We start from the raw sequence: 27,006 nt of genomic DNA, 5'->3' as shown, positions 1-27,006 counted from the left end.
GATGTGCATCATGAGTTTTAAAATGTGCTAAAAACTCAAAGGGTGAACTTTACAAAACCTGTCAAGAAAATGTGCTGGTCCTATTTTATTCCAAAAACAAAATGTAAGATTACCGCAATGTGTATAGTATACATTGTATAGTACTCATACATCATAACAGTACTCCCTAGGCACCAACTGTCATTTTCCCAGATTTTAATTAAAAATAATAATAATAATAATTGTAAAACAGCATAATTTTTACTGTAATATTTTAAAAGAGATGACTGTGTTATAGTAACGAGAATCATCATTGAAAACAATAGGAATAGTAAAAGTAAAATGTTGTTTTATGGTAATGATAATTGGGGGGTAAAATGTTCTTAAGCGCACAATGCAAAAAAGGTAGGCTTTATTTTCTTTATTCAAAATGTAGTTTCATTTTTGCATTGATTTGGGTTAAATATATGACAGGACATTTTCTTGTGCATTTTTGTTAAAATCAACCCAAAAGGACCAGGTCACTGATTAAGTAATCCATTCATGTAGTAAAGATGGAAACATGTTGAAAGTCAGTGGACTTGTCATTTTATCTGAAAGTATAATAAACGTGTAATAAATTCGATTGATTTTCTACAAAAATTTCATTTATAAATTGCATTAATTTCATCAAAGCATACTACAAAACTGTTTTAGTTCACTGTTTCTTCAGAGTTCAAGCTGTATGTTGTTGAAGGCCTTTGAACATTGGCTAAAGTTTCTTTGTCAATAACAATCTTTTATATTACAACTAAAGCATACTGTACACTAACTCACCAGCCATTTAATTATAGCTGCAAGTGAATTAATGCTTTTATGTTTGTGCATTTTAACTACTGTAGCGCCCTCTTGTGCAGAATACAAGCACATGTAGGTCATGTCGGTCATATTTTTGAGTGTTCAGGTTACACTATTGCACAAAGTTGACCAAGGAACTGAAAACAAACGATGTACAATGTTCTATAGGAATGAATTTATTTCTCAGTATGAATAATTTAACATTTTACATATTTGACAATTTCTTTGATTGAAATAGTGCATTAAAATGGAAAAAGACAATCTGTGCGTAACCAAACCTGAGATAAACACACACATTATGTGACTCTATTTATATATGCACCACATATGAGGTGTATATTAATAATTAATTAAATAAACAATATGACAAATAAATAATAATTTTCAATAAATATGCCACACTTAATAAATAAACTCCTTTATAAATAGTGGATAACTTGATACACTTGTGCAGTACCAGCAGTTAAACTTAGCGCAACTTTAGCTATTATTGAAAGAGCAATTTCCCAGTCATGGACAATAAATAATACGTAACATAAGCAGGGGGTGACCACTATGTAAAGGTACAGCTTGTGCAAGTGGGTCTCTCTAACTGATCCAGCTTTAGCTTTTGAACTTGTCTAAATAATGTTCGACATGAGGATTTGCCAAGGGAAACTGATTCTAGATGAACATACACGTTTCACGTCTAACTTGAGGTCTGGTTCAGAGGTCTTGGTGAAGGTCACTATGCTCTGCTCTTTTGCTTTGCTCTTCTGGGTGCCATGAGACCAGACGCTGATAGCGTTCCTGACGTTGCTGGTCGGGGTCGATATTCACCCACACAATCCCCGTCCATTTAAAGCCTCGAGTGACCAAGCAGTCACCGTGAAGAGAGAATTCATCCAGCTCCCCAACCCAACCTGATGGAAACAATGTGAAATATAATGTGTAATTAGTTGATTTATATAAATTATATGGAATTAATTAATTAATATTAATTATGTGGAAATAATTCATACTAATTATCCTAATTAATAATGTATTAATTGTATTACGGCTATCAAATCAAGTCTAGTAAATGGAGAGAACAAAAGCTATACAAAATTACTCTTATAGGAATGTTCCAGGTTCAACACAAGTTAAGCTCAATTCAACATCATTTGTGGCATAATATTGATTACCACAAAAAAATGTTCGATACGTCCCTCTTTTTATTTAAAAAAGCACAAATCGAGGTTATAGTGATTTTATCATACTAAATTCATGTTAACACTCATTTTGTTTGTCTTGTGGATATACTTTTGAAACACTGAGTATTTAAACATTAAAAAATTGGCCCCATTCACTTCCATTGCAAGTGCCTCACTGGAACCAAGCTTTTTGCTTTTTTCAAAGAAAATGATGGACGAGTCAAAATTATTTTTTGTGGTAATCAATATTATGCCACAAATGCTGCTGACTGAGCTTAACTTGTATTAAACCTGGCATATTCCTTTAATAATAGACAACACTGTATTTAGTTAAATGCTAAAGACAGAGAAAAGGTCAATGGGATTAATTTAATCTGCTTAGTTATTGGAATATTTCTGACATATTTAGGGCTGGCACCTAGTAATATAAAACTAGTCACAAATAAGTGAAAAAGGGAAATGTGAGATAGAGTTAAAAATCACCGTTGCCATCTGAAAGGTGGTTATACCACAGAAGAGCAGTGCCAGCTGCAGGTTTGACCTTCAGATTGCCTTTATCACAGTACTGCTGAGAGAGATCACCCAAGACCTGAAATACACACACACACACAACTGAGCTTTCATGAGAAGCTGCAAAACACTGACAACATCAAATGCTCATGAAAGCCTTCACAATTCAAGACCTTCTTCCTGTTGCTTCCTTGTTACTATGGCAACAGAGCTCACCTCCATCTGTTGCCATAGAAACAAGACATGGCTCACCTCCTCCTCATATGTCCTGTTGTCAGCCACAGGAAAGCTTGTCTCTCCACCTCCATCCACTGAGTTCAGATACAGCAACACCGTCAAATACCTATGAAGAATCATAGCCACAATGAGAAAACAACAAAATTCTTTTTTTTTTTTTTTTTTAATTTAGAATGCATTCTAAGTCCTCGTGTTGGCGTAGTGACTCGCCTCAATCCGGGTGGTGGAGGACGAATCTCAGTTGCCTCCGCGTCTGAGACTGTCAATCCATGCATCTTATCAAGTGGCTTGTTGAGCGCGTTACCACGGAGACACAGTGCGTGTGGAGGCTCATGCTATTCTCCGCGGCATCCACGCACAACTCACCACGCTCCCCACTGAGAGCGAACCACATTATAGTGACCACGAGGAGGTTACCTCGTGTGACTCCAGGGGTGGTACAATAACATTCTTTAGATTTACCATAACATACATTGTCAAACACAGATCTGTGGTTTGGGGTCGATTGGTGCTATCACTTGAATTGTGAAATGTACAAAAATGTACCTGCATGCACCCTGGTAGGAGGAAGAGTTATTTGCTGCCAAGTGTGTATGGGCGCAGCTGCTGTTTGGGTTGGTCGGGCTGCTGTCATGGTGGGCGTGGCTGTACCCACCCTGCTCATAACGGACCACTTCCATCGGCTCACTGAGTTTAACCAATGAGGATGGCAGTCGTGTTAAACGGGTCACTCTGGGGAAAAAATAAAATAAAAAATCGAGGCAGAAAGTAAATGAATATTTGTTGGTACAGGTATGTGCTTGTTCTGCATCTAGTAAGTCAGTCTATTACCACAGACAATAATTTTGACTCATAGTTTGTTTTTTTTAAACAAAGGACAACACACAGACAGTAATCCACTTACAATGGAAGTCAACAAGGCAAGTTATTATGGAGTGTTTAAAAACAGAAATGTGAAACTCCCATTTTTAAGTGCTTATATTAATTCTTCCATACAAAACTGTTATTTGAGCTGTAAAGCTGTATAAATTATTATTTTAGTGGTAAGACTACTTTTCGAGGCAAAGGAACCTCTAGTTACATGTTTCCAAACTGTAAACTCAAAAGTTGTCACTACTGGAAAACATCAAGTTGTCTTAATTATTTATTTATTTTTAATACCCTTTTTCTCCCAATTTGGAATGTCCCATTCACACTACTTAGTAGGTCCTCGTGGTGGCACGGATACTCACCTCAATCTGGGTGGCGGAGGACAAGTCTCAGTTGCCTCCGCTTCTGAGACAGTCAAACCGCGCATCTTATCGTGTGGCTCGCTGTGCATGACACCGCGGAGACTCCGCATGTGGAGGCTAATGCTACTGTCCGCGATCCATGCACAACTTACCATGCACCCCATTGAGAGCGAGAACCACTAATCGAGACATTACCCCATGTGACTCTACCCTCCCTAGCAACTGGGCCAATTTGGTTGCTTAGGAGACCTGGCCGGAGTCACTCAGCACACCCTAGACTCGAACTCGCGACTCCAAGGGTGGTAGTCAGCGTCAATACTCTCTGAGCTACTCAGGCCCCCAAGTTGTCTTAATTAAACATTACTTGAAATGTCAAGTTTTGGGCTCATAACTCAAATATATCTGTTCCTTGAACTTATTTTTCTTAAAAATCCATAGACTTAAGATTTTAAGTTTTAATAACGCAAACTACTGAGTACAAAATTGAAGCTATGGGGAATACTCATAATGCCATGCACTTTAATTATTTAATTATGTTTTCTTGGTCAAAGGGAACATAAGGAGGGCACTTAAATAGTTGTTTTTAAGGTTTCATAGAGGTTTTAGCTCTTTTTTAGAATAATGTTGCAAATGCAGTGGCAAGAAAAAGTATGTGAACTCTTTGGAATTATCTGCATTTATGTATACATTATTCTTAAAATCTGGTTTGATCTTCATCTAAGTTACAATAATGAACAAACACAATCTGTTTTAACTAATAACACACAAATTATTGCATTGTTCTTGTACATATTGAATACATCATTCAAACATTCACAGTGTAGTCTGAAAAAAGTATGTGAACCCCTAGGCTAATGACGTCAACAAAAGCTAATTAGAGTCAGACGGTGGGGGTATGTGGTGGTGGGGGTTTGGTTGAGTGCCTGCTTGTGAATGGAGAGCGAGATTAGAATGGTAAGAATCATCACCTGGCAAAGATTGTCTCTAACAGCTGTTTGTCATTGAAGTGAGAGTTGGAGATGGATTTAAGAGTGAGCCAGACGTTAGCGAGGAGAGAGAGAGCTGAACCTGAGGTGTGTGTATTGTGGAAGCTTCACTGTCTGGCTGAAAAGCAGCAGTTTTACCTTGGCCGCTGAAAACCATTATTTTAGTTTGAGTTGCATCCAGAGTGTGTAAATAAACTCACGTGGTTCACTGAAGCTGACTCCTGCTTCCTCCTTTCCCCACTTAAAAACTTGTTACACAGTTATAATCTTCTTTATTAAGATGTGTTATTGTATGTCCTAAATTTGAGTCCATTTAATTAAAATTAAGTAGAAACAACAACATTTAAATAGCAAATCTAAGTTAGGTCTACTTACATCTAGTTACCTTAACTTAAATAGTTAAGTTCATTCTACAATTTTTGGAGATGCCATTACTCAATTCAATTGAGGGAATGAGTTTACTCAATCAACTGTTTTCAGTGCAACGTAATTGTAAAGGGTTCCAGTAAGAAGGAAGCGGGAGCCAGGGTTGCAGTCCACGTAAGTGTGATTTTACTCTCCAAGTTTAACTCAAAATGTGCTTTTCAGCCAGTCTTTTACTTTGCACACACAGCTTCAATTATAACATTCTGAGCAACTTAAGCAAACAAAACAGCTTTTCAGCATAGGGCTTCAGGGTGTGTGGGTGGCACCAACTCTTTCTGCCTCTCTGGCATTCCGCCGGCCTTTTTAAGCCCGTCTCTGCCATCACTGAAATGAGACACAGGTGTTTAGTATCACTAATCACCAGATGATGGCTCTTACCACTTCCTCTCTCCCCACTGACAGACACACGACTACGTTCCGCCCCACATAACCCCACCGCCCGACTCAGGCCCGGGCACCGTCCGGCCTGCTAACCTCCCCAATTCCTGGAGAGGAAATCAGCCACAACCATCTGTGGCCCCGGCCTGTGGACCACCTTAAATTTGAACGGCTGAAGTACCAGGTATCAACGAGTAATCCGCGTGTTGGTATCCTTCATGCGATGGAGCCACTGAAGCGGGGCGTGATCTGAGCAGAGGATGAAGGCCCGCCCCAGCAGGTAATTGCGGAGGGTTAGGACAGCCCATTTGATGGCCAGGCACTCTCTCAATCGTGCTGTACTTAGTCTCCCTCAGTGAGAGCTTATGACTTATGTACAGCACAGGCAGCTCCACCCCCTCCACCTCCTGCGAGAGCACGGCCCACAAAACCCTCTCAATGCATCTGTCCGCAAAATGAAGGGGAGAGAGACGTCTGGAGCATGTAAAAGTGGCCCGCCACAGAGTGCAGATTTCACTCTCGTAAAAGCCTGTTGGCACGCCTCCGTCCACTGGACCGGATCTGGCGCCTCCTTTTTAGTGAGATTCGTCAAGGGGCTGGTGACAGAGAAACTAGGTACAAACCTTTGTAGCCAGCCAGCTCCATAAACTGTCTCACCTCCTTTTGGTCTTGGGTCATAGGCAGGCCGCTATCCCTGCGGTCTTATCAACTTGGGGCCGTACCTGCCCATGACCCAAGTGGAAGCCCAGATACTGTAAATCCACCCGTCCAATTGAGCACTTTTTCAGGTTTGCCGTGAGCCCCGCCTGCCTCAGCGACCTCAGAACGGCTCTCAGATGCTGCATATGCCTCTGCCAGTCATTACTGTACATAATTATGTAATCTATACAGGCAGTGGTGTATGCCAAGTGCAGCCGGAGAATCTTATCCATGAGGCATTGAAACGTGGCGGGAGCCCCGAACAAACCGAACAGAAGAGTGACGAATTGGTGTAATCCGAACGGTGTGGAAAATTACGTTTTTTTTTTTTTTTCGGGATAATGGAGTTGAGGGGATCTGTCAATACCCCTTTGTTAAATCCGAATAAAATTGAGCCGCACCCAACCGACCGAGCAGTTTGTCAATTCGGGGCATTGGGTATGCGTCAAATTTAGACACCGTGTTGACTTTTTGGTAATCTACACAGAACCAGACTGACCCGTCACTCTTAGGTACAAGAACAACCGGGCTGACCCAATCACTGTGCGATTCTTCTATTACCCCCATCTCGAGCATTGGCTCTAATTTGCCCCAAATCACTTTTTTCTTGTATTTGGGCAAGCGGTACGGCCAACTCCGTACTACCACTCCCGGTGGGGTCTCGATATGGTGTTGTATGAGGTTCGTACAACCGGGAAGAGGAGAGAACACGTCTGCAAATTCCTTTTGCAACTTCGCCACCTCCGCGAGCTGGGATGATGAGAGGTGGTCTCCACAAGGGACCGGGGTAAATGGATTGCCCTCTCCGGAACTACCGTCGCCATGGACACGGGGACCGCCTCTCTCCATAATTTAAGTGGTTGAGGTGGTAAATTTGACGTGCTCCGCCTCTATCCATTCGTTTAACCTCATAATCGAGATCCCCGACTTGCCATGCAACCTCAAAGGGTCCTTGCCACTTGATGAGTAATTTCGAGCTCTACATGGGCAGTAATACAAGGACTGTCTCCCGGTGTAAATTCCCATAGCTGGGTACCCCTATTATAGAGCCGGCTTTGTCTCTCTTGAGCTGATAACCAACCCAGCGTATGTAGCTCTGCTCGAAGGTCAAGGACATACTGAATTTCATTTTTGCTTTGGGAAGGTCCTTCCTCCCACGCCTCTCGTATGACGTCAAGCACCCCACAGGGCCGACGTCCATACAGAAGCTTGAAGGGGGAAAACCCAGTGGAGGCTTGCGGGACCTCCCTGACTGCAAATAATAGGGGTTCCAGCCATTTGTCCCAGTTTCTAGCGTCCTTGTGTACGAACTTACAAATTATATTTTTCAGGGTTTGATTAAATTGTTCCACCAGCCCATCAGTTTACGGGTGGTAAATGCAGGTGGTAAAAACGCTGGTATGAATCGATTTAATCCCCAGCAATTCATAAAGTTTGCACAGTGTACGTGACATAAAGGTTGTGCCTTGATCAGTGAGGATATCCTTCGGAATCACCACCCGGGAGATAATTTTGAAGAGTGCCTCCACAACACTGCATGCTGAAGTGTTGCGTAAAGGCACCGCTTCCAGATATCATGTTGCATAATCCACCAAGACTAATACAAACTGATATCCATGCACTGACCGCTCTAATGGCCCGATGAGGTCCATACCAATTATTTCGAAGGGGGCCTCGATTTATGGTAATGGGCGCAAGGGCTCTCTTGGGGTGGCCAGTGGATTCACCAGCTGACATTCGTGGCATGCCGCACACCATCTGCGTACATCCCTGCGAATACCCGGCCAATAAAAGTGGGCCATTAACTGGTGCGGTGTCCTTTCTTGTCCTAAGTGACCCGCCATAGGATTATGGTGAGCCGCCTGGAAAAGTGTTTCCCAACGGTTTCTCTGGACTAATAACTGGGTTGTATTTTCATAGGTTTGAGTGTCCTGCATCACTCGATACAACCAGTCCCTAATGATCGAAAAATATGGATATATGAGGGCGACGTCAGGCTGGAGCTGCTGGCCATTGATTACTCTCACTTGGTCAAAAAGCGTGCCTAAGGGTTTCGTCACGTGACTGCTCTAGAGGGAAATCCCCCTCCGGGAACTCCCTAAGGGCGGGAATGCGATTCCCCTCCTGCGTTATTCTGACGCTGAGCAGACGTGGACTTCCCCGGCTCCGCCTCCCCAGCCACTGCGTCACACACCGAGATTTTGGTTTACAGGACTCATCCACACACAATGCTTTTAGTAACCATTTAAACCCCGGCCAATTGGTTCCCAGAATCAGTGGATGGTTGAGGAGGGAATTATTTTGCTTTTTTCCCCGGAATTTAATAACGGCTGTCACTACCGGATACTCGTGAACATCCCCATGCTCCTCACCATAACCTTGTGTTTTGCACCCAAAGCCCCATCATGAACCAAGCCGTGGTGAATCGAGGTTTGATTACAGCCCGAATCCACCAGGGCTTGGTATGTATGCCCCTTAATTCTTACCGGTACGCGGTACGTCCCAGCTCGATCAGGGGCAGTCTGTGGCGTGTCGGGGACCCAGATCCACATCCCCACCTCCATTACTGGACACCGGTATTGGACGTGTCCCGGCTCCCCGCAACTCCAATATACCGGCCCAGGCTCCACGGCTGCACTTGTGGCAGCGGAGACATCATCATGGGAAGGACGACGGAGAGGGGTAGGGGAGGGGGCCGGCGCATAGTGTCCAAAGCGACATATAGTAGAACTATTACAGCAACAATCCTCTGGGAACAACCTGAGGTTAGATGATGGTTCATGACTCACTCTGAACCAGTGACCTTCTGATTACCAGCCCTGAGCTTTAACCACTACACCACCCATTGGAATGCATTACCTGTTCTTGATGCTCTTGAGCAGGTGGTGTGTGCCCTCTCCGAGGTAAAGTCGTGTATGCGTGCTCCTCTGCCTGACCCTGGTGTGGCCATCCATGCCTTGCCCGGCTCTGCCATACTGCAAAACTCCACCACTGACACGCTTGAACTCCTGCAGAGACAAAACTCCTGCAAACACACACCAGACAAAAAAAAGCTGTAAAATCACTATAAACACACAACAGTGATCTCACATTCTCTATTAATTAATTATATATTATATTATATGTTCATTATTATGTGGAAAACTGTAAACACTGTATCTGTGGCAATATAAAAATGGCTATGTTTGTTTTGAGCGACCCGCTTAGACCACCCCACCAACGTTACTCAACCATTGGCATAAGTTAGGGGCGGGACTATCACTTTGTTTGACCAATGGTATACAGGGGGTGTATTCAGAAAGCTGTTTTGAAAACAAAGTTTAATTTTGGTGGCGCAGAAATTTCATACTTCAGCTTTAAGACGCCAAGAAATGGTTTGATGAGCGCAGTTGTCTTTCCTGTGTTGATGAATTTCCTATAGAGACAGGAAGTTGGATTGGGTTATTTTAAAGGGCTCGTCCCTTTTTAAATAGCCAATACCTTCAAGTTTACTTCACAGCTGTGCACCATGATTTGCTACCATTAGTGGCAGGGGACATTCTCATTTTAAGGAGCTTTTTATTGGACAACAATTTGAATACACCCATGAGTGCAACATGAGGCATCAATATTTATTGTGCGTTTTCCAAGAAGAAATGGATTGTAAATTTTTTATGTGTACATCTGCTTAAATATACTTTTTACAACTTTTAAGAGTACACTTGCAAATATAGATGGCCTCAAAGCTATCAAACATGGACTAAAAGCCACAAAACTCCCATTTTGATTTCTTGGGTGCTTTAATATTAATAGAATAATGCTGAATTAACAGAATATTAATGCTGTTGATGGCAGTATTACAATAGACAAGGCAAGAATAACAATAGTATTTCTCTCTTTTTCTCCATTGTTCACGGGTCAGTGAGTCTTCACTCTTTCCCCTCCGGAACCGAACCACAGCGGGATGCTATCCAGACAATAGGGCAGGGGCACCGGAAGAGGGGGTGCTACCTCTGTGCGTCTGTATGTGTGGCGGATGTGTGTGAGTCGGGGTGCCTGGGTTCCAGGGTAACCCTCATATTAATGAGAATTTAATGAGTGACAATAGAATCCATCCGGAAGCTTCTAACATGTTGTGTCACTGTATCGGATGCAAACACACATCACTTACCAGAAGGATTGGTCTCAAGCCCGGAATGGATTTTCCGCAAGTTATATGAGCTCAGCCAAGATCCATCAGTTGAGTGAGAAAGACTCAAAATCTGTGGCAGAACACAAATGCTTTTAACACTGGAAATGATTATTTTATTGTTCTCTATTTCTCTCATCCAGTTTTCTTCAAACTCATTGGCGCCCTTTTAATGGAAGCCTGTTTCTGCTAAGTCAAATTAAAAAAAATATATTGTCCATTATTTTAAGATATTATTTAAGTCATTAAGTCAATTATCTCATTCTTTGAGTTAGTGTATCATTACTTTGACATTTTATCTCATTTTTTAAAATGGATTCTGAAAATGAAATAGTATCTCTAAAGATTGAGATACTAACTCTAAATAATGACACAGAATCTCAAAATAATGACTTGTGTGCTGCAATTTTTAATTTGATGTGGCAGAACCATGCTTCAATATTCATAGCCTTTAAAGCAATATTTCACTCAAACATGACAATTCTGTCTTCATCTACCCTCATGTTGTTCCAAACATTTATGAATTTCATTCTTCCATGAGACATAAAGTGAGAAATATTAAGCAATGTTCAAGCTGCTTGTTTTCATACTTGCAAAAAGTACAATGATATTACCTTTTTTTTTTTTTAAACATGGTGCCAATTTAATGCCATATTTTTTGACAAGTACCATGGTATTCCCATGGTTTTCAGGACATGTGTCATGGAAGTAGCATGCTATTCTTCGAAATACCTTGGAAATACCATGGTAATCATTCAGCATCATGGTATATATATCAAAGTACATTGGTGCTACATTCTAATTCCATCACTGTACCATAGTACCACCACAGTAATTTTTGGTAAGGGCATACAACAAAACAGCATTAAAGGAATAATCCATGTTCAATATAAATTAAGCTCAACTGAACCCGGAATATTCCTTTCACTGGGGGGGGGGGGGTATCTGTTTCTCACCCACATTTTCATTTCACCATTGAAGACACGGATTTAACCACTGGAGTCTTATGGATTACTTTTATGCTGCCTTTATGTGCTTTTTGGACCTTCAAAGTTCTGGCCACCATTCATTTGCATTGTATGGACCTACAGAGATTAAATATTTTTCTAAAAATCTTCATTTGTGTTCAGCAGAAGAAACAAAGTCATACACATCTGTGATGACATGAGGGTGAGTAAATGATGAGAGAATTTTTTATTTTTGGGTGAACTATGCCTTTCAGCATCATGGTATATATATCAAAGTACATTGGTGCTACATTCTAATTCCATCACTGTACCATAGTACCACCACAGTAATTTTTGGTAAGGGCATACAACAAAACAGCATTAAAGGAATAATCCATGTTCAATATAAATTAAGCTCAACTGAACCCGGAATATTCCTTTCACTGGGGGGGGCGGGGGGCACCACAAAAGTAGTCCATATGACTTGTGTGCTATATGTATGCTATATTCCAAGTCTTCTTAAGTCATATATGATAGCTTTGCACAAGGAACACACCGAAATCTAAGTCACTATTCACTGAAAATCTAGCCCTCCACCATACCTCACAAAACAGCCTAGGCATTCTGCTAAACATCTCCTTTTGTCTTCCATGAAATAAAGAAAGTCATGCAACAACATGACTTTGGAACAACATGAGGGTGAGTAAATGATGACAGAATTTTTCTTTTTTTAGAAACACCCTTTAGTTAGTATTAACCATATTAGAGCGATAAGTGAATAATGAATGGATTTCAAATCTCTGTGGATCTGACCTCCTCCCTCTGCAGTAGACCATCCTGGTTGAGGTCGAGCAAACTGAAGATCTCGTCTTGAGTGAGTTGTTCCTCTTGGCTCTCAGGGGTCGTGAGGAGAGAGCTATGGGTCAACCCCTTGAGCTGGGCCAGCTGCATCACCACACTACTCTCCTCCACACTCAGGAATCCTGGGATCTCTAAAACACACATTAAGATGCAAATGTCAACCTGCATACTGTGTCAAACATATTTCTGAAGGCCAGGTATTTATAAAGTAGACTATCATTTTACAAATAATGTCAGGTGTAGTTAGTAACACACAACTAACTGCTTGAGATTTTTATTTTTCTGAAGAAAATGTGAGTGGTGCTTGCCCATGCAAAACTCACCAACATGATGCCTGGGGGTTGTAAATGGTTAACAGGACATTGCTATATGGTTTCTAGGGTGTTCTGGGTGATCGCTTAATGGCCAAATTCAAAAGTGCCCATCCTCAAGTCTATGCTATTCTGATCCCTACAGCACATATGAGCCATATGTACTGGGTTCCTCCTTCAATGCAAGTCCACTGGATTTTTTCATTTGTTTTATTGTCTAGCAGGAGAAAATTGCAAGTCTGATTGCTCTGAAGAGTAGAAGCAAACTTTTCTCAACAAGCTACCAATCTGAGGTTTCATTTACGTCTGTAAAACAAAAGGTGTGCAACAAGTTACATGCCAAAGTTTGATATGTAGGGTTGGGTGTTGGTTCCAATCCCCAACCATAAGTATGAGCAAAAAATAATAATAGTAATGCCTAAGCAAGCAAATCTCACTACAAAAACGCTGAGAAAAGTAAATAGGTAATAAAGTTTAAAATAAGGTTTAAACCCCACCACCCATAAGTCCTTATATGTATACTGGTGTTGGGATCTGCTTGACAGTACTGGGGTATAAAGAAAGGATCTTAGCACAGCTATTAAAAGGATAGTTCACCAAAAAATGAAAATTTTCTCATAATTTACTCACCCTCATGCCATCACAGATGTGTATGACTTTTTCTTCTACTGAACACAAATGAAGATTTTTAGAAACATATTTCAGCTCTGTAGGTCCATACAATGCAAGTGAATGGCGGCCAGAACTTTGAAGCTACAAAAAGAACATAAAGCAGCATAAAACGAATCCATATGACTCCAGTGATTAAATCTATATGTTTAGAAGTGATATAAGTGTGGGTGAGAAACAGATCACAATTTATGTCCTTTTTTACTAGATATCTCCACTTTCACTTCCACATTCTTCTTCTTTTGTTCTTGGCTTATACCACGGGTCTGTTGAATGCTTGATTCTGATTGGTTGACAGACGTTCTAAGGTGTGCAGTTATTATCCAGTAAACGCATGGCTATGAAGTTATTTCAAAGAGCTGTACAGGCTACCACAGCAAAATAACCAATTAAAACAAAGACATTGGTTAAGTACAACAGATAAGAATGACAAACAATGTCTATAATACCCTAAGTTCACTTCAATTTCGATTGAAAAGCGTCCTTCTATTTCCCTCTATTTCGCTCTCGACGAGAGCTGCAACAAAAAAGGTAATGCCAGAAGCGATCTCTCTCAGTTTCTGAGTTTCTCTCTTTCGTTTCACTCAAAAACAAACTCACACACAAACTCACTCACACAAACACACTACAATATTACTCCAGTAAGTGCTCTAGTAAAGCAGCACAAGCCCCGTTGCTGGTTCTAAAGTGACATTTTCGAACTAGCAACGGAGGCTTGAGCTGTATCAGAGTAAGATATTGAATCCGTGGTGGAATAAAGTAGTTCCACTCACAAGAGCATTTTAGGGATGAAAACCAGAAAATGTCTTGAGATAAAACCCATAACGATGTCTTAAGGTGTGGTAACTGTGGTATATGCGGAATAATTGACTCAATTATCAAATAATTGAAAAATAATCAATAATTAGTTTAGCATTATCCGCTGCGCATCGTGACCATATTACCACCTCAGGTGTGCATTATTTTTCAATAATTCAACTGTCCGTCATCGATTATTCCTTACATATCGCCACCTACTGGGCAGGGAGGAGAATTTATAGTATAAACTGACTTAAATATTGATCTGTTTCTCACCCACACTTTTCATTTCGCCTTTGAAGACACGGATTTAACCACTGGAGTCTTATGGATTACTTTTATGCTGCCTTTATGTGCTTTTTGGACCTTCAAAGTGCTGGCCACCATTCATTTGCATTGTATGGACCTACAGAGATTAAATATTTTTCTAAAATCTTCATTTGTGTTCAGCAGAAGAAACAAAGTCATACACATCTGTGATGACATGAGGGTGAGTAAATGATGAGAGAATTTTGTATTTTTGGGTGAACTATCCCTTTAACAACGTGTTAAGAGGATCTTAAAAGCCGATATGACTTCAGGGTATTTCTGTTTGATATATTGTAGCTGTGTCTGTGAGAATCACACTGAGTGGCAGACAAAGAGAACGTCAACGAGTGAGAGGACATTATGAGATTAGACTGAGATTAAAGGATCACAGTCACTTTACGCAGGGCTAATCAACAGACCTGTCCACCGCCTTGCCACCCTTTGTCTAGATTACAATTCTGCACACTCTGGGCATTCTTCAGAAGGTGCCACATGAGATGCTTTTAAGACAGTTTTGAAGGAGTTGATTGTATGCTGGACACTTGTTGTCTGCTCTTATTTCACTGTCTGGTCCAATTCATGCATTTCAATTTTTTCATGAATATGTTATATTTATGAGCACAATTTTTTTTATAAACCCCACAAACTAATTTCAAGCATTTAAGCATAGCTTTAAAAATCTTTTTACATTAAAAGGCTTTTAAGATAATGAAAAACTTACATTCAGTCAAATGTCCAAACTTTGTATAAATTAAGACTTAATCTGGGTAATGGCCACATTTTAAGGTCAATGATAAATCTTTAACTAAATAGCTAAAATTGTAAGCAGAGGCCATTAAGTTTGTAAATACACATGTAATTAAGTCTGCCCATCCCCCTCCTTTGAGACTTATGGTATTGCCCGGCCCATTGAGAGTGTTAATGAGGCTGTGCCAATAATCTGTTCGGGTGGGGGCCATTGTCTCTCTGGGATGGGTGAGAGTGCTGAATGACTTAGATTGCTGTAGGTTTCAGTGTTATCTATCACTGTTATTGTTCTACACTTTTTGAAAAGCAGACAACGCATGAATATATATATATGTACACACAGTGATGCACTTCATAATGGTTTTCCGCATGGTTTGTCTCCTCTTTCTGGGAGTGGTGTGGTCTCTCAAACTCATTAGATTGGACGAGGGGAAGAAGGGGTCCTGGGAATGGAGCGGAGAGGAAGTGAGGGCCATTTTTGGGGTAGACAATGTGTAGTGCTCCCAGCAGGGGAAGAAAAACTCCTCAGCACCACACACGCACAGATGCTGCTTCAACACTCTCACACTTACAATCTTACTTTCACACACCTCTGCCACTCATGTAAAGTGCTATCTATCTATCTCACCTCTTGTGGCTTTGTGGCTAATCAGCTGAACTATTATAATCACACAACCCAAAAATTTCAGGAGAAAAGAACAAAAAGTGTGTGATAAAACAGAGCTCACAGTTCATCATATCCAGCAGAGAAACGGAAGAACCAGCAAGTCACACATAATCACGCATACACACACTCCCTAACCAATCCAATCTCATGTCCTGCAAAGACCCGCCCTCACCCTGATGGGCAATGCTGTATAAATACACCTATTAACTGACCTAGTCTGACAATACCTTAGACAGACTCACCCATACTTAACAACTATTCTGGACTATGACTCTGACAGTACCTGCTCTACTGCTGCTCCTGCTCGGTCCTGGCATGGGTGCCATGCCCAGTGGACATTGGGAACACCAGGGCTCCTCTCGTTGTGTGCCCATCCCAACCAACATGGCCTTGTGCCAGGGTTTGGGCTACAACAGCATGCGGATTCCCAACTTGCTCGGACATGAATCTCCAGCTGAAGCGGTCCAGCAAAGCACCAGCTGGCTGCCGCTCCTCACCCGAGAGTGTCACCCGCACGCCCGCATCTTTCTCTGCTCGCTCTTCGCTCCTGTGTGCCTTGAGAGGTAAGACAACTTTCTAATTGCCTCAATGTGTCTTTGGCTGGACAGCAAGAACAATGGCCATCAACATTAGGTGATGGTAAGCATACTATCCATTGAAAACTAGTGATGCAACAATATATCGGCCAAACATCGGTATAAGATAAAAGCAACTGATTCTTTAAAAACAGCTGATGATCAGGGCTGATTATTTCCTGTCAAAAGGGACCAAAAAAAAAGCGTGTCAGACAAGTAGCCTTTAACTCGTGCTGTATGTGCAAGAAAATGTCTCTAGTGTGGAATTACTTTGAATTGGGTGACAATGATAGCAGCTGCAATTTGCAAGCTTTGCATGGCTAGAATTTCCTACATGGCAACATTGCGTTTGAAAAAGAACTAGAGGGATGAACGTGTTCATTCCCAATTTAGTCAATTATGTAAATTTTTATTGGAGAAAATCAGTTAGCGAGAGCTACATCATCCAAATAATTGTTGGATCTCTTCTGTAAAAGTGACATTGGTATGAACTGCTAGTTTCCGCTTGGTCACATTAAGTTTCAAAAACAAACCACCAGAACTCTTTATTTGGCAAATCATTGAATGTTTCTTCCTTATCCCTTTGCTACTGGCTTTCCACCTTTTTTCCAGGATAATTTCACCATGTAGAAGTTTGTGTGAGTCTATAAGGGACAGCTGTGCCCCCATCATGAGCTGCTATGGTTACCCCTGGCCCAGAATCCTCCAATGCGACCAGTTTCCTAAAGATCACCTGATGTGCATTTCCTCAGTTGCGCATATGCAAAATGGCACCAGCAGTGAAGGCAGGGGTAAACAAATGCCTTTTTTCTAACATCTGTACTGGAGTTTTTTTGCAGAGCACTTTAGACAAACACAATGCTGGATTTCAAGGTAATTTTCTCTGCCAGACTGATGTTTTGGTTTGTTTTAGTGGTTCCGCGTGCTAGCTGCACAGATTGCGAGCTAGAGGAAGCTCTGTCATCCAAAGAACTGCTGGATCTCTTCTGTAAAAGTGACTTTGGTAAGAACAACTAGTTTCAACTAATGTGTTTAATCCCAGAGGCGAGGGGTTTAAAAACTGACATATCTATCTGAACATTAATCCAGATTTCTACACTGATCCATCTCTCGCTTCTAAAAATGGTCTGAATGTTTCTCATTATCGCCGTCTTTTTCTCTCTGCTAGTGGTTAAAGTGCGCTTATCCAAACTGAACTCCAGCAGCTCTGTTCTAAACATGTTCTCCCTGGGTTCTCGGTTTGAAGTTTTAAAGCATGGTCCACTGCTGGGAGGGGAAATGAGGAGTCGCCTGACACTCTGGCTGGAGCGAGATGCCACCTGTGTGGGCAACCTGACCCGCCACCATCCCCATGGGGGCACCTTCCTGTTGACAGGCACTGTTGCAGGCAAGAGGCTACTAGTCACCAAAGCTTTTAGCTGTGGAAAACGCCAGCGCCACCTCAACCAGGCTACCCGCAAGTGGAAAAGCCACCGGTGTAGAGGGTAGAGTTTCACATGGGGAAAAAAAGTGTGAATTTTTGGTTTAAAAATGTATGTGACTATGTAAATAATAGAAAATCCGTGTTCTATATTTTTAAAGCTTAAGATATTAAACCTTTTTATAGATATTAAGATATTTTATTTTGTCTATGTGTCTATTCCTTGGATATTTCAATATTCCTTAGGCATGCATTGTTTAACCAAAAACAATAAAGTCTCAACCAAGAGTATACTTTCCCAAATAAGTTTTAAAACAACCCAGTGTTAATTCATTATAACAAACCTCTACAGCTGCAATTGGAAACTCACCGAACAGCAGTGGTTTCAAGCTGAGAGTGCGCATGTTATGGGTCCGGTCAGGAACAAGAGAAACTTTTTGTACGTGCCCAACCTGAGCAGAAAAGACATGCAATCCAAAGAATGCAAAAATGAGACTTACACATACATAAGACACAACAGAGTTATTCTATTAAAAACAATGAACAAGGACATATATGCAAACGTGAGGGACATTCGATATTTTACATTGCCGTGTATAAATGGGTATAGTTTATAGTGTATATAGCACAAAGCATATTCAGCATAATCCGCGTTCTCCAGGAGAAACCTGGGTGTGTTAAACTGCTTTCTCATAATCCCTTAAACGGTGTAAGGAAATTTCAGAACACCACTTTTGGCAAAAACACTGGAATAAACCGTTTTCTTAAGAGCATGTAAACGTGTTCAGTATAAGTCCAAGTGGCACAAAAAAAAAGTTACTGAGTGAACCTTTAACATATGCGTAAATAATTCTTTAAACCAGGTGTTTTCAAACTGGGGCCCAGGGACCCCCAAAGGGCAGAAAGTGGGTGATGGGGGTATGCTGTAAATCTGAGAGAAAATTAAACACATTTACAAAATGTATAACAGTAAAAAATAAACAAATCTGCACAAATTTTTTACATTTATTTTTTAATGTTCATTTCTCCTTCCTTGCAACGAATATATGTTCACAAATAGGCAATACATACGTATTGTATATATTGTATATATATATACAGTTATATATATACATAAGTCAGAAGTTCACATACACCTTAGCCAAATACATTTAAACTCAGTTTTTTACAATTCCTGACATTAAATCGTAGAAAACATTCCCTGTCTTAGGTCAGTTAGGGTCACTACTTTATTTTAAGAATGTGAAATGTCAGAATAATAGTACAGAGAGTGATTTATTTCAGCTTTTATTTCTTTCATCACATTCCCAGTGGGTCAGAAGTTTACGTACACTTTGTTTGTATTTGGTAGCACTGCCTTTAAATTGTTTAACTTGGGTCAAACATTTTGGGTAGCCTTCACAAGCTTCTCACAATAAGTAGCTGGAATTTTTGCCCATTCCTCCAGACAGAACTGGTGTAACTGAGTCAGGTTTGTAGGACTCCTTGCTCGCACACGCTTTTTCAGTTCTGCCCATCGGATTGAGGTCAGGGCTTTGTGATGGCCACTCCAATCCCTTGACTTTGATGTCCTTAAGCCATTTTGCCACAACACTGGAGGTATGCTTGGGGTCATTGTCCATTTGGCCTCCTGGCTGATGTCTTGAGTTCTTGCTTCAATATATACACAAAATTTTCCTTGCTCAAGATGCCATCTATTTTGTGAAGTGCACCAGTCCCTCCTGCAGCAAAGCACTCCCACAACATGATGCTGCCACCCCCATTCTTCACAGTTGGGATGGTGTTCTTCGGCTTGCAAGCCTCACCCTTTTTCCTCCAAACATAACAATGGTCATTATAGCCAAATAGTTCAATTTTTGTTTCATCAGACCAGAGGACATTTCACCAAAAAGTAAGATCTCTGTCCCCATGAGCACTTGCAAACTTTAGTCTGGATTTTTTATGGCAGTTTTGGAGCAGTGGCTTCTTCCTTGCTGAGCAGCCTTTCAGGTTATATCGATATAGGACTCGTTTAACTGTAGATATAGATACTCGTCTACCTGTTTCCTCCAACATCTTCACAATGTCCTTTGCTGTTGTTCTGGGATTGATTTGCACTTTTTGTGCCAAACTAAGTTCATCTCCAGGAGACAGAATGCATCTACTTCCTGAGTGGTATGATGGCTGCGTGGTCTCATGGTGTTTATATTGGCGTACTATTGTTTGTACAGATGAACGTGGTACCTTCAGGCATTTGGAAATTGCTACCAAGAATGAACCAGACTTGTGGAGGTCCACAATTTTTTTCTGAGGTCTTGGCTGATTTCTTTTGATTTTCCCATGATGTCAAGCAAATAGGCACTGAGTCTGAAGGTAGGCCTTAAAATACATCCACAGGTACACCTCCAATTGACTCCAATTAGCCTATCAGAAGCTAATTGGCTAACTGACTAAAGGCTTGACATCATTTTCAGGAATTTTCCAAGCTGCTTAAAGGCACAGTTAACTTAGTGTATGTATACTTCTCACCCACTGGAATTGTGATATAGTCAATTTAAAGAGAAACAATCTGTCTGTAAACAATTGTTGGAAAAATTACTTGTATCATGCACAAAGTAGATGTCCTAAATGACTTGCCAAAACTATAGTTTGCTAATATGAAATCTGTGGAGTGATTAAAAAATTAGTTTTAATAACTTCAACCTAAGAGTATGTAAACTTCTGACTTCAACTGTATATACAATGATCAGCTACAACATTAAAACCACTCACAGGTAAAGTAAATAACATTTATTATCTTCTTACAATGGCACCTGTCAAGGGGTGGGAAATATTAGGCAGCAAGTGAACAGTCAGTTCTTGAATTTCATGAACTGGAAGCAGGAAAAATGGGCAAGAATAAGGATCTGAACGACTTTGACAAGGGCCAGATGGCTAGACGACTGGGTCAGAGCATTTCCGAAACAGCAGTTCTTGTGGGGTGTTCCCGGTATTCAGTGGTTAGTAGTACCTACCAAAAGTGGTCCAAGGAAGGACAACCAGTGAACCGGCGACAGGGTCATGGGCACCCAAGGCTCATTGATGCGTGTGGGGAGCGAAGGCTAGCCTGTCTGGTCCGATCCCACAGAAGAGCTACTGTAGCACAAATTGCTGAAAAACTTAATGCTGGCCATGATAGAAAGGCGTCAGAGTAAGACGCTGCGCAAATCGACCCCCGCTACCCAGTATTCTACTGGCAAATGTTCAGTCTCTGGATAACAAGCTCTGCGAGCTGAAAGCGCGGATCTCTTTCCAACGAGACGAGGGATGGCTGCATTATCTGCCTTACAGAAACTTGGATGTCTGCTGAGATTCCAGACTCAGCCATTGAACCCACGGGGTTCTCCGTGCACCGAGCGGACAGAGCGAAAGACTTCTCAGGTAAAAGCAGAGGAGGTGATGTATGTTTTATGATCAACAAATCCTGGTGTGATCAGAGGAACGTACATTCTATCAAGTCTTTCTGCTCTCCTGATCTGGAATTTCTCATGCATCTGTGTCGACCATTCTGGCTACCGAGGGAATTCACAGCAGTCATTATCACTGCTGAGTACATCCCGCCACAAGCCGACACAGACCGGGCACTCAAGGAACTGTACGGGATTATAAGCAAACAGGAAACCGCGCACCCTGAGGCCATGTTCATTGTGACCGGGGACTTTAACAAAGCCAGTCTAAAATCAGTCGCACCAAAATACCACCAACACATTAGTTTTAACATACGAGGGGACCGGGTTTTGGACCATTGCTACTCTCCCTTCCGGGATGGCTACAAATCCCTCCCCCGCCCACCATTTTGCAAATCGGACCACTCTTCCATTCTGCTTCTGCCCGCTTACAGGCAGAACTGAAACAGGAAGCACCCACCCTCAGAATGATCCAGTGCTGGTTGGACCAATCAGACTCTACTCTACAAGACTGTTTTGATCACACGGACTGGGAGATGTTCTGGTCCGCCTCTGATGACGACATCGAGCTTTACGCTGATAGCGTAATGTGTTTCATCAGAAAGTGCGTAGAGGATGTCGATCCGACCAAAACAATAAGGATCTATCCGAACCAGAAGCCATGGATTAATAGTGATGTTCGCGCGGCACTTAATGTGCAGACCTCCGCTTTTAATTCCGGGAACGCAGAGGAGCTTAAATAAGCCAGTTATGCCCTCCGAAAAACTATCAGAATAGCAAAACGCCAGTACAGGAACAAGATTGAAGGACAGTTTAACACCACCAACTCTAGAAGCATGTGGCAGGGAATTAATATCATCACAGACTTTAAAGGGAATAAAAACTCCGCCATGAACACCGCTGCCTCTCTCCCAGATGAGCTAAATACTTTTTATGCTTGTTTTGAGGGAAATAACACCGCCCTCGCGGAGAGAGCTCTCGTGGCCGAAGCTACAGAGGTTAGTTCACTCTCAATCTCTGTAGCGGATGTAACCCGATCCTTTCGACGGGTGAATATCAGCAAAGCGGCGGGTCCAGACGGCATTCCAGGCCGCGTCAACAGAGCGTGCGCAAACCAACTGGCTGGTGTTTTTACGGACATTTTCAATCTTTCCCTCTCTTTGTCTGTAGTCCCCACATGCTTCAAAACATCCACCATTGTGCCTGTTCCAAAGCAATACAAAATTACTTGCTTAAATGACTGGCATCCTGTTGCTCTGACCCCCATCATCAGCAAATACTTTGAGAGACTAATCAGAGATTACATCTGCTCTGTGCTGCCTCTCTCACTTGACCCATTGCAGTTTGCTTACCACAACAACCGCTCCACTGATGATGCCATTATATCTACAGTACACACTGCTCTCTCCCACCTGGAAAAAAGAACACTTATGTGAGAATGCTGTTTGTAGACTACAGCTCAGCATTTAACACCATAGTGCCCTCCAAGCTTGATGAGAAACTCTGGGCTCTGGGCTTAAACAGCTCGCTGTGCAGCTGGATCCTGGACTTCCCGTCAAGCAGACGCCAGGTGGTTAGAATAGGCAGTAATATCTCCTCATCACTGACCCTCAACACTGGAGTCCTGCAGGGCTGTGTTCTCAGCCTACCCTTGTATTCTCTGTACACACACGACTGTGTGGCAACACACAGCTCCAATGCCATCATTAAGTTTGCTGATGACACGACGGTGGTAGGTCTGATCACTGACAATGATGAAACAGCCTACAGAGAGGAGGTGCACACTCTGACACACTGGTGTCAGGAGCACAAACTCTCCCTCAACGTCAGTAAGACAAAGGAGCTTGTGGTGGACTTCAGGCGAAGAGATAGAGAACACGGTCCCATCACCATCAATGGAACACCAGTGGAGAGAGTCAGCAGCTTCAGGTTCCTGGGTGTCCACATCACTGAGGAACTCACATGGTCCATCCACACTGTAGCCATTGTGAAGAAGGCTCATCAGCGCCTCTTCTTCCTGAGATGGCTGAGGAAGTTTGGAATGAACCGCCACATCCTCACACGGTTCTACACCTGCACTGTAGAGAGCATCCTGACTGGCTGCATCTCCGCCTGGTACGGCAATAGCACCACCCACAACCGCAAAGCACTGCAAAGGGTGGTGCGAACTGCCAGACACATTATCGGAGGTGAGCTTCCCTCCCTCCAGGACATATACACCAGGCGGTGTGTGAAAAAAGCTCGGAGGATCATCAGAGAATCCAGCCACCCGAGCCATGGGCTGCTCTCACTGCTACCATCAGGTAGGCGGTATCGCAGCATCAGGACCCGCACCAGCCGACTTCATGATAGCTTCTTCCCCCAAGCAATCAGACTTTTGAACTCTTGATCTCCCATGATCAAAATACATCAGCACTGCACTTTATTACTCTTACTCTTATATCTCACACCGGACTGTCATAAATTATATTATTATTATTATATAATACTATTATATAGTAACAACTTACTATCAACCGACAGCCTGAATGTCAATACAGTACAATACAACCTGCTGTACATTCTATATATACTATATATACTTTTTTATTGTATTGTGTGTATTGTATACTGTACAGTGTATGTTATTATTTGTATATTGTGTTGTGTGTAATTATGTGTATATTAGACTTTAATTGTGTTGTGTTAATCTTATGTTTATTGTAAATTGGTATATGTCTCATCACTTTCACGACTGCTATGTTGCTCGGAACTGCACCCAAGAATTTCACACACTATTGCACTTGTGTATATGGTTGTGTGACAATAAAAGTGATTTGATTTGATTTGATAGAAAGGTGTCAGAACATGTAACCACAGGGCACGTGAGCATCAGAACTGGACCATGGAGCAATGGAAGAAGGTGGCCTGGTCTGATAAATCACGTCTTCTTTTAGATCATGTGGACAGCCGGGTGCGTGTGCATCGTTTACCTGGGGAAGAAATGGCAGCAGGATGCACTATGGGAAGAAAGAAGGCCGGTGGAGGCAGTGTGATGCTCTGGGCAATGTTCTGCTGGGAAACCTTGGGTCCTGGCATACATGTGGATGTTACTTTGACACGTACCAGCTACCTAAAGAATGTTGCACACCACGGACACCCCTTCATGGCAATGGTATTCCCTGATGGCAATGGCCCCTTTCAGCTGGATAATGTGCCCTGCCACACTGCAAACATTTTCAAAAATTGTTTAAGGAACAAGACAAAGAGTTCAAGGTGTTGACTTGGATTCCAAATTCTCCAGATCTCAATCTTGAGCATATATGGGATGTGCTGGACCAACAAGTCCGATCCATGGAGGCCCCACCTCACAAATTACAGGACTTAAAGGATCTGCTGCTAACGTCTTGGTGCCAGATACCACAGGACACCTTCAAAGGTCTTGTGGAGTCCATGCCTCAATGGGTCAGAGCTGTTTTGGTGGCACGAGGGGGACCTACATGATATTAGGCAATTGGTTTTAATGTTGTGGCTGATCAGTATATATATAACATATATCTATTGTATATGTTTTAATTTCCACTGTTGTTCTTAGCTTGGCCAGTTGCTGAATGGCGCTATTTCCTGTAATGCTGTTTTGGAAAAATAATAAAATAAAATAAGCTTTATACATATGCAGTATTAATATATAGATATTACAAATTCAGCAATATTTCTCTAATATTGGGTAGAAACAATAATATTTTGTAAAAAAAAAATTATAATAAAAGAAAAATACTTTTTTGAGTGCCTTTTTTTTATTTATTTTTTTTATCTGTTTCTAGAACTGGGTTTTCAAATTCTTCTTTCTATATAAGTGAATATGCACATTTTGATTGAAAATAAATATATATGGACATCAAGGTTATTATTTTGTCTTTATACTCTATTTAGGACACAATTTAAAGTCTATTAGTCTATAACGTTATGCATCCACCTGGTTACCGTCCTAGCATCCCTTATTGCAATATTAAAATATAATCATAATGACATCATCTTTCTTTCAGGAAGTAAACTGCAACATGTAAAGACATGTAATATCCTCTTTTTACCCACTTTTATATTACATTTTGTTATGTTTGTCATGATTTTCTATAGTAAACAATTGAAAACCGAATACTTGTAGAAAAATCAGCATTATATAACCTTATAACCATACCATATCAGGACATTTAATAGTAATAGTGGGCGTACCCGAATCCCCTCCAGGCGTGGCAGATGAAAAGAGTGCTCAGGGTTCAGGTTTGGTGTTGGGGTTTGATGTTCATCAGGTATGGATCTAGGGGCAGAAGTACTCTTCTCTAGTGGGACATCATGCTCTGCACCAGAAGCCTCCCCAGACCCAGTGTTGTAGTGCACATAAAGCAGCAAAGCTATGATATTTATTATGTAGATGTGGAAGAAGGCCATCACCACCATGAAGTAAGCCCTGGAGCAGACACTGCTCTTCTGGATGTTGATTCGCTCCCGGGCGCCTGGATGAGGTGGTGGAGGGGGAAAGAGATCCGACAAACTCTCCTGATACTCATCCATCTCAGATTACTGCTAGATCACTGCTCTACCGTTTATTTTACCAATCTAACCTCTTATTTCTGTACATAACATTAAAATGAGTCCAGGATTGCAGCCAACAGAGGTTACCTGGTTTGGCAGCTCACTGGCGTCATAGAGGACTGTCACACTGATGATGTTTACACACTAATAAAGGTCTACATGGCGATTCAGATGCAAATATTGGTCATGCATTCAAAATTAGGTCAATCATATTTTGCTTCAAGCTAGAATAAAACAAGGAGGGCAATGTCAGCTGTCTAATGTAGCTCGTATAATCTCCTGAGTGATTAAATTAGACAAAACGTACACCTAACAGAAGGATTAGAGCAACAAGACGCGAAAAAACTCACGATTCATTCATTAATGCGTCACAACGATAAGCACAGGAGCAAAAATAACAAGACCGCTTATAATCATCCGTCATTCGCCCGACAGACACCGTGAAGCCACCAACGTTACAGTTGATCAATCTGTTAGATTTACCTTTCAAAATAAAAGCCTTTTGACGCGTATCGTTTGTATTTTACGTTACTGTTGAATTTTACTTTGGACTTTTTTGTTTTTCTACTTTATTTTTCTACTTTTTTCATTAATAACCAATTTAATTACCAATATTACCAATTAACTACACGATGTTTGTTAAAATGTTGTTAACAAGACTTTTATTTAGACTTTAAATTCTTACAAATAAACTTATGAGCGCAGTGTATGTTGTACTAAATTATATATAATGTAATTAATATATTTTATTATATATATGAATTTAATTTGCATACTGTCAAAATTGTACATGGTCAAATACAATAGCATTTGCAAATAGCATTGGCGTGTTTTCTTTTTCAAGAATATTTTTAGATTGCTATTTACTTGATTTTTACTTTAGATTACTTATCTTGTTACTTTTTCTTTTTAACTTACGGTTTTTCATTAATTAACCATTTAAATATGAACATCCACGATTTGTCTTAGAACACTAATAACACATTTTTATTTTTACTAATTCTTATAAATATCCTGGCAAGTACATTATAAAATACGATATGATTTACGAATATATTATAATTGAATTATAAATGTTAAA

At 41.2% G+C, this 27,006-nt stretch overlaps 2 protein-coding genes across 3 annotated transcripts; one reads left to right on the top strand and one right to left on the bottom strand.

The window, feature by feature from the left end:
* Positions 1-976: 976 nt before the first annotated feature.
* Positions 977-26,386, bottom strand: p4htma (prolyl 4-hydroxylase, transmembrane a). 2 transcript variants are annotated; one of them, XM_051662888.1, is made up of 10 exons: positions 26,276-26,386; positions 25,566-25,846; positions 18,299-18,380; positions 12,385-12,563; positions 10,607-10,697; positions 9,316-9,481; positions 3,282-3,467; positions 2,751-2,841; positions 2,472-2,577; positions 977-1,718 (listed from the first exon to the last, which is right to left on the bottom strand). In XM_051662888.1, exons 1-10 carry the CDS (start codon positions 26,280-26,282, stop codon positions 1,522-1,524), a joined length of 1,386 nt encoding a protein of 461 aa, XP_051518848.1. In that variant the 5' UTR covers positions 26,283-26,386; the 3' UTR covers positions 977-1,521. The 2 variants fall into 2 exon arrangements, with proteins under 2 accessions (XP_051518848.1, XP_051518847.1); XM_051662887.1 differs by having other exon boundaries at positions 25,566-26,369.
* Positions 16,520-18,288, top strand: LOC127420531 (secreted frizzled-related protein 5). The gene is made up of 3 exons (XM_051662896.1): positions 16,520-17,299; positions 17,422-17,511; positions 17,677-18,288. The coding sequence occupies exons 1-3, from the start codon at positions 17,179-17,181 to the stop codon at positions 17,994-17,996; spliced, it is 531 nt and encodes a 176-aa protein (XP_051518856.1). The 5' UTR covers positions 16,520-17,178; the 3' UTR covers positions 17,997-18,288.
* Positions 26,387-27,006: the final 620 nt, after the last annotated feature.

Source organism: Myxocyprinus asiaticus, chromosome 29, assembly GCF_019703515.2.
Source record: "Myxocyprinus asiaticus isolate MX2 ecotype Aquarium Trade chromosome 29, UBuf_Myxa_2, whole genome shotgun sequence".
Classification (NCBI taxonomy): Eukaryota; Metazoa; Chordata; class Actinopteri; order Cypriniformes; family Catostomidae; genus Myxocyprinus; species Myxocyprinus asiaticus.
The sequence above is the reverse complement of the archived record's forward strand: the minus strand, read 5'-3'. Positions and strand labels throughout refer to the sequence as shown.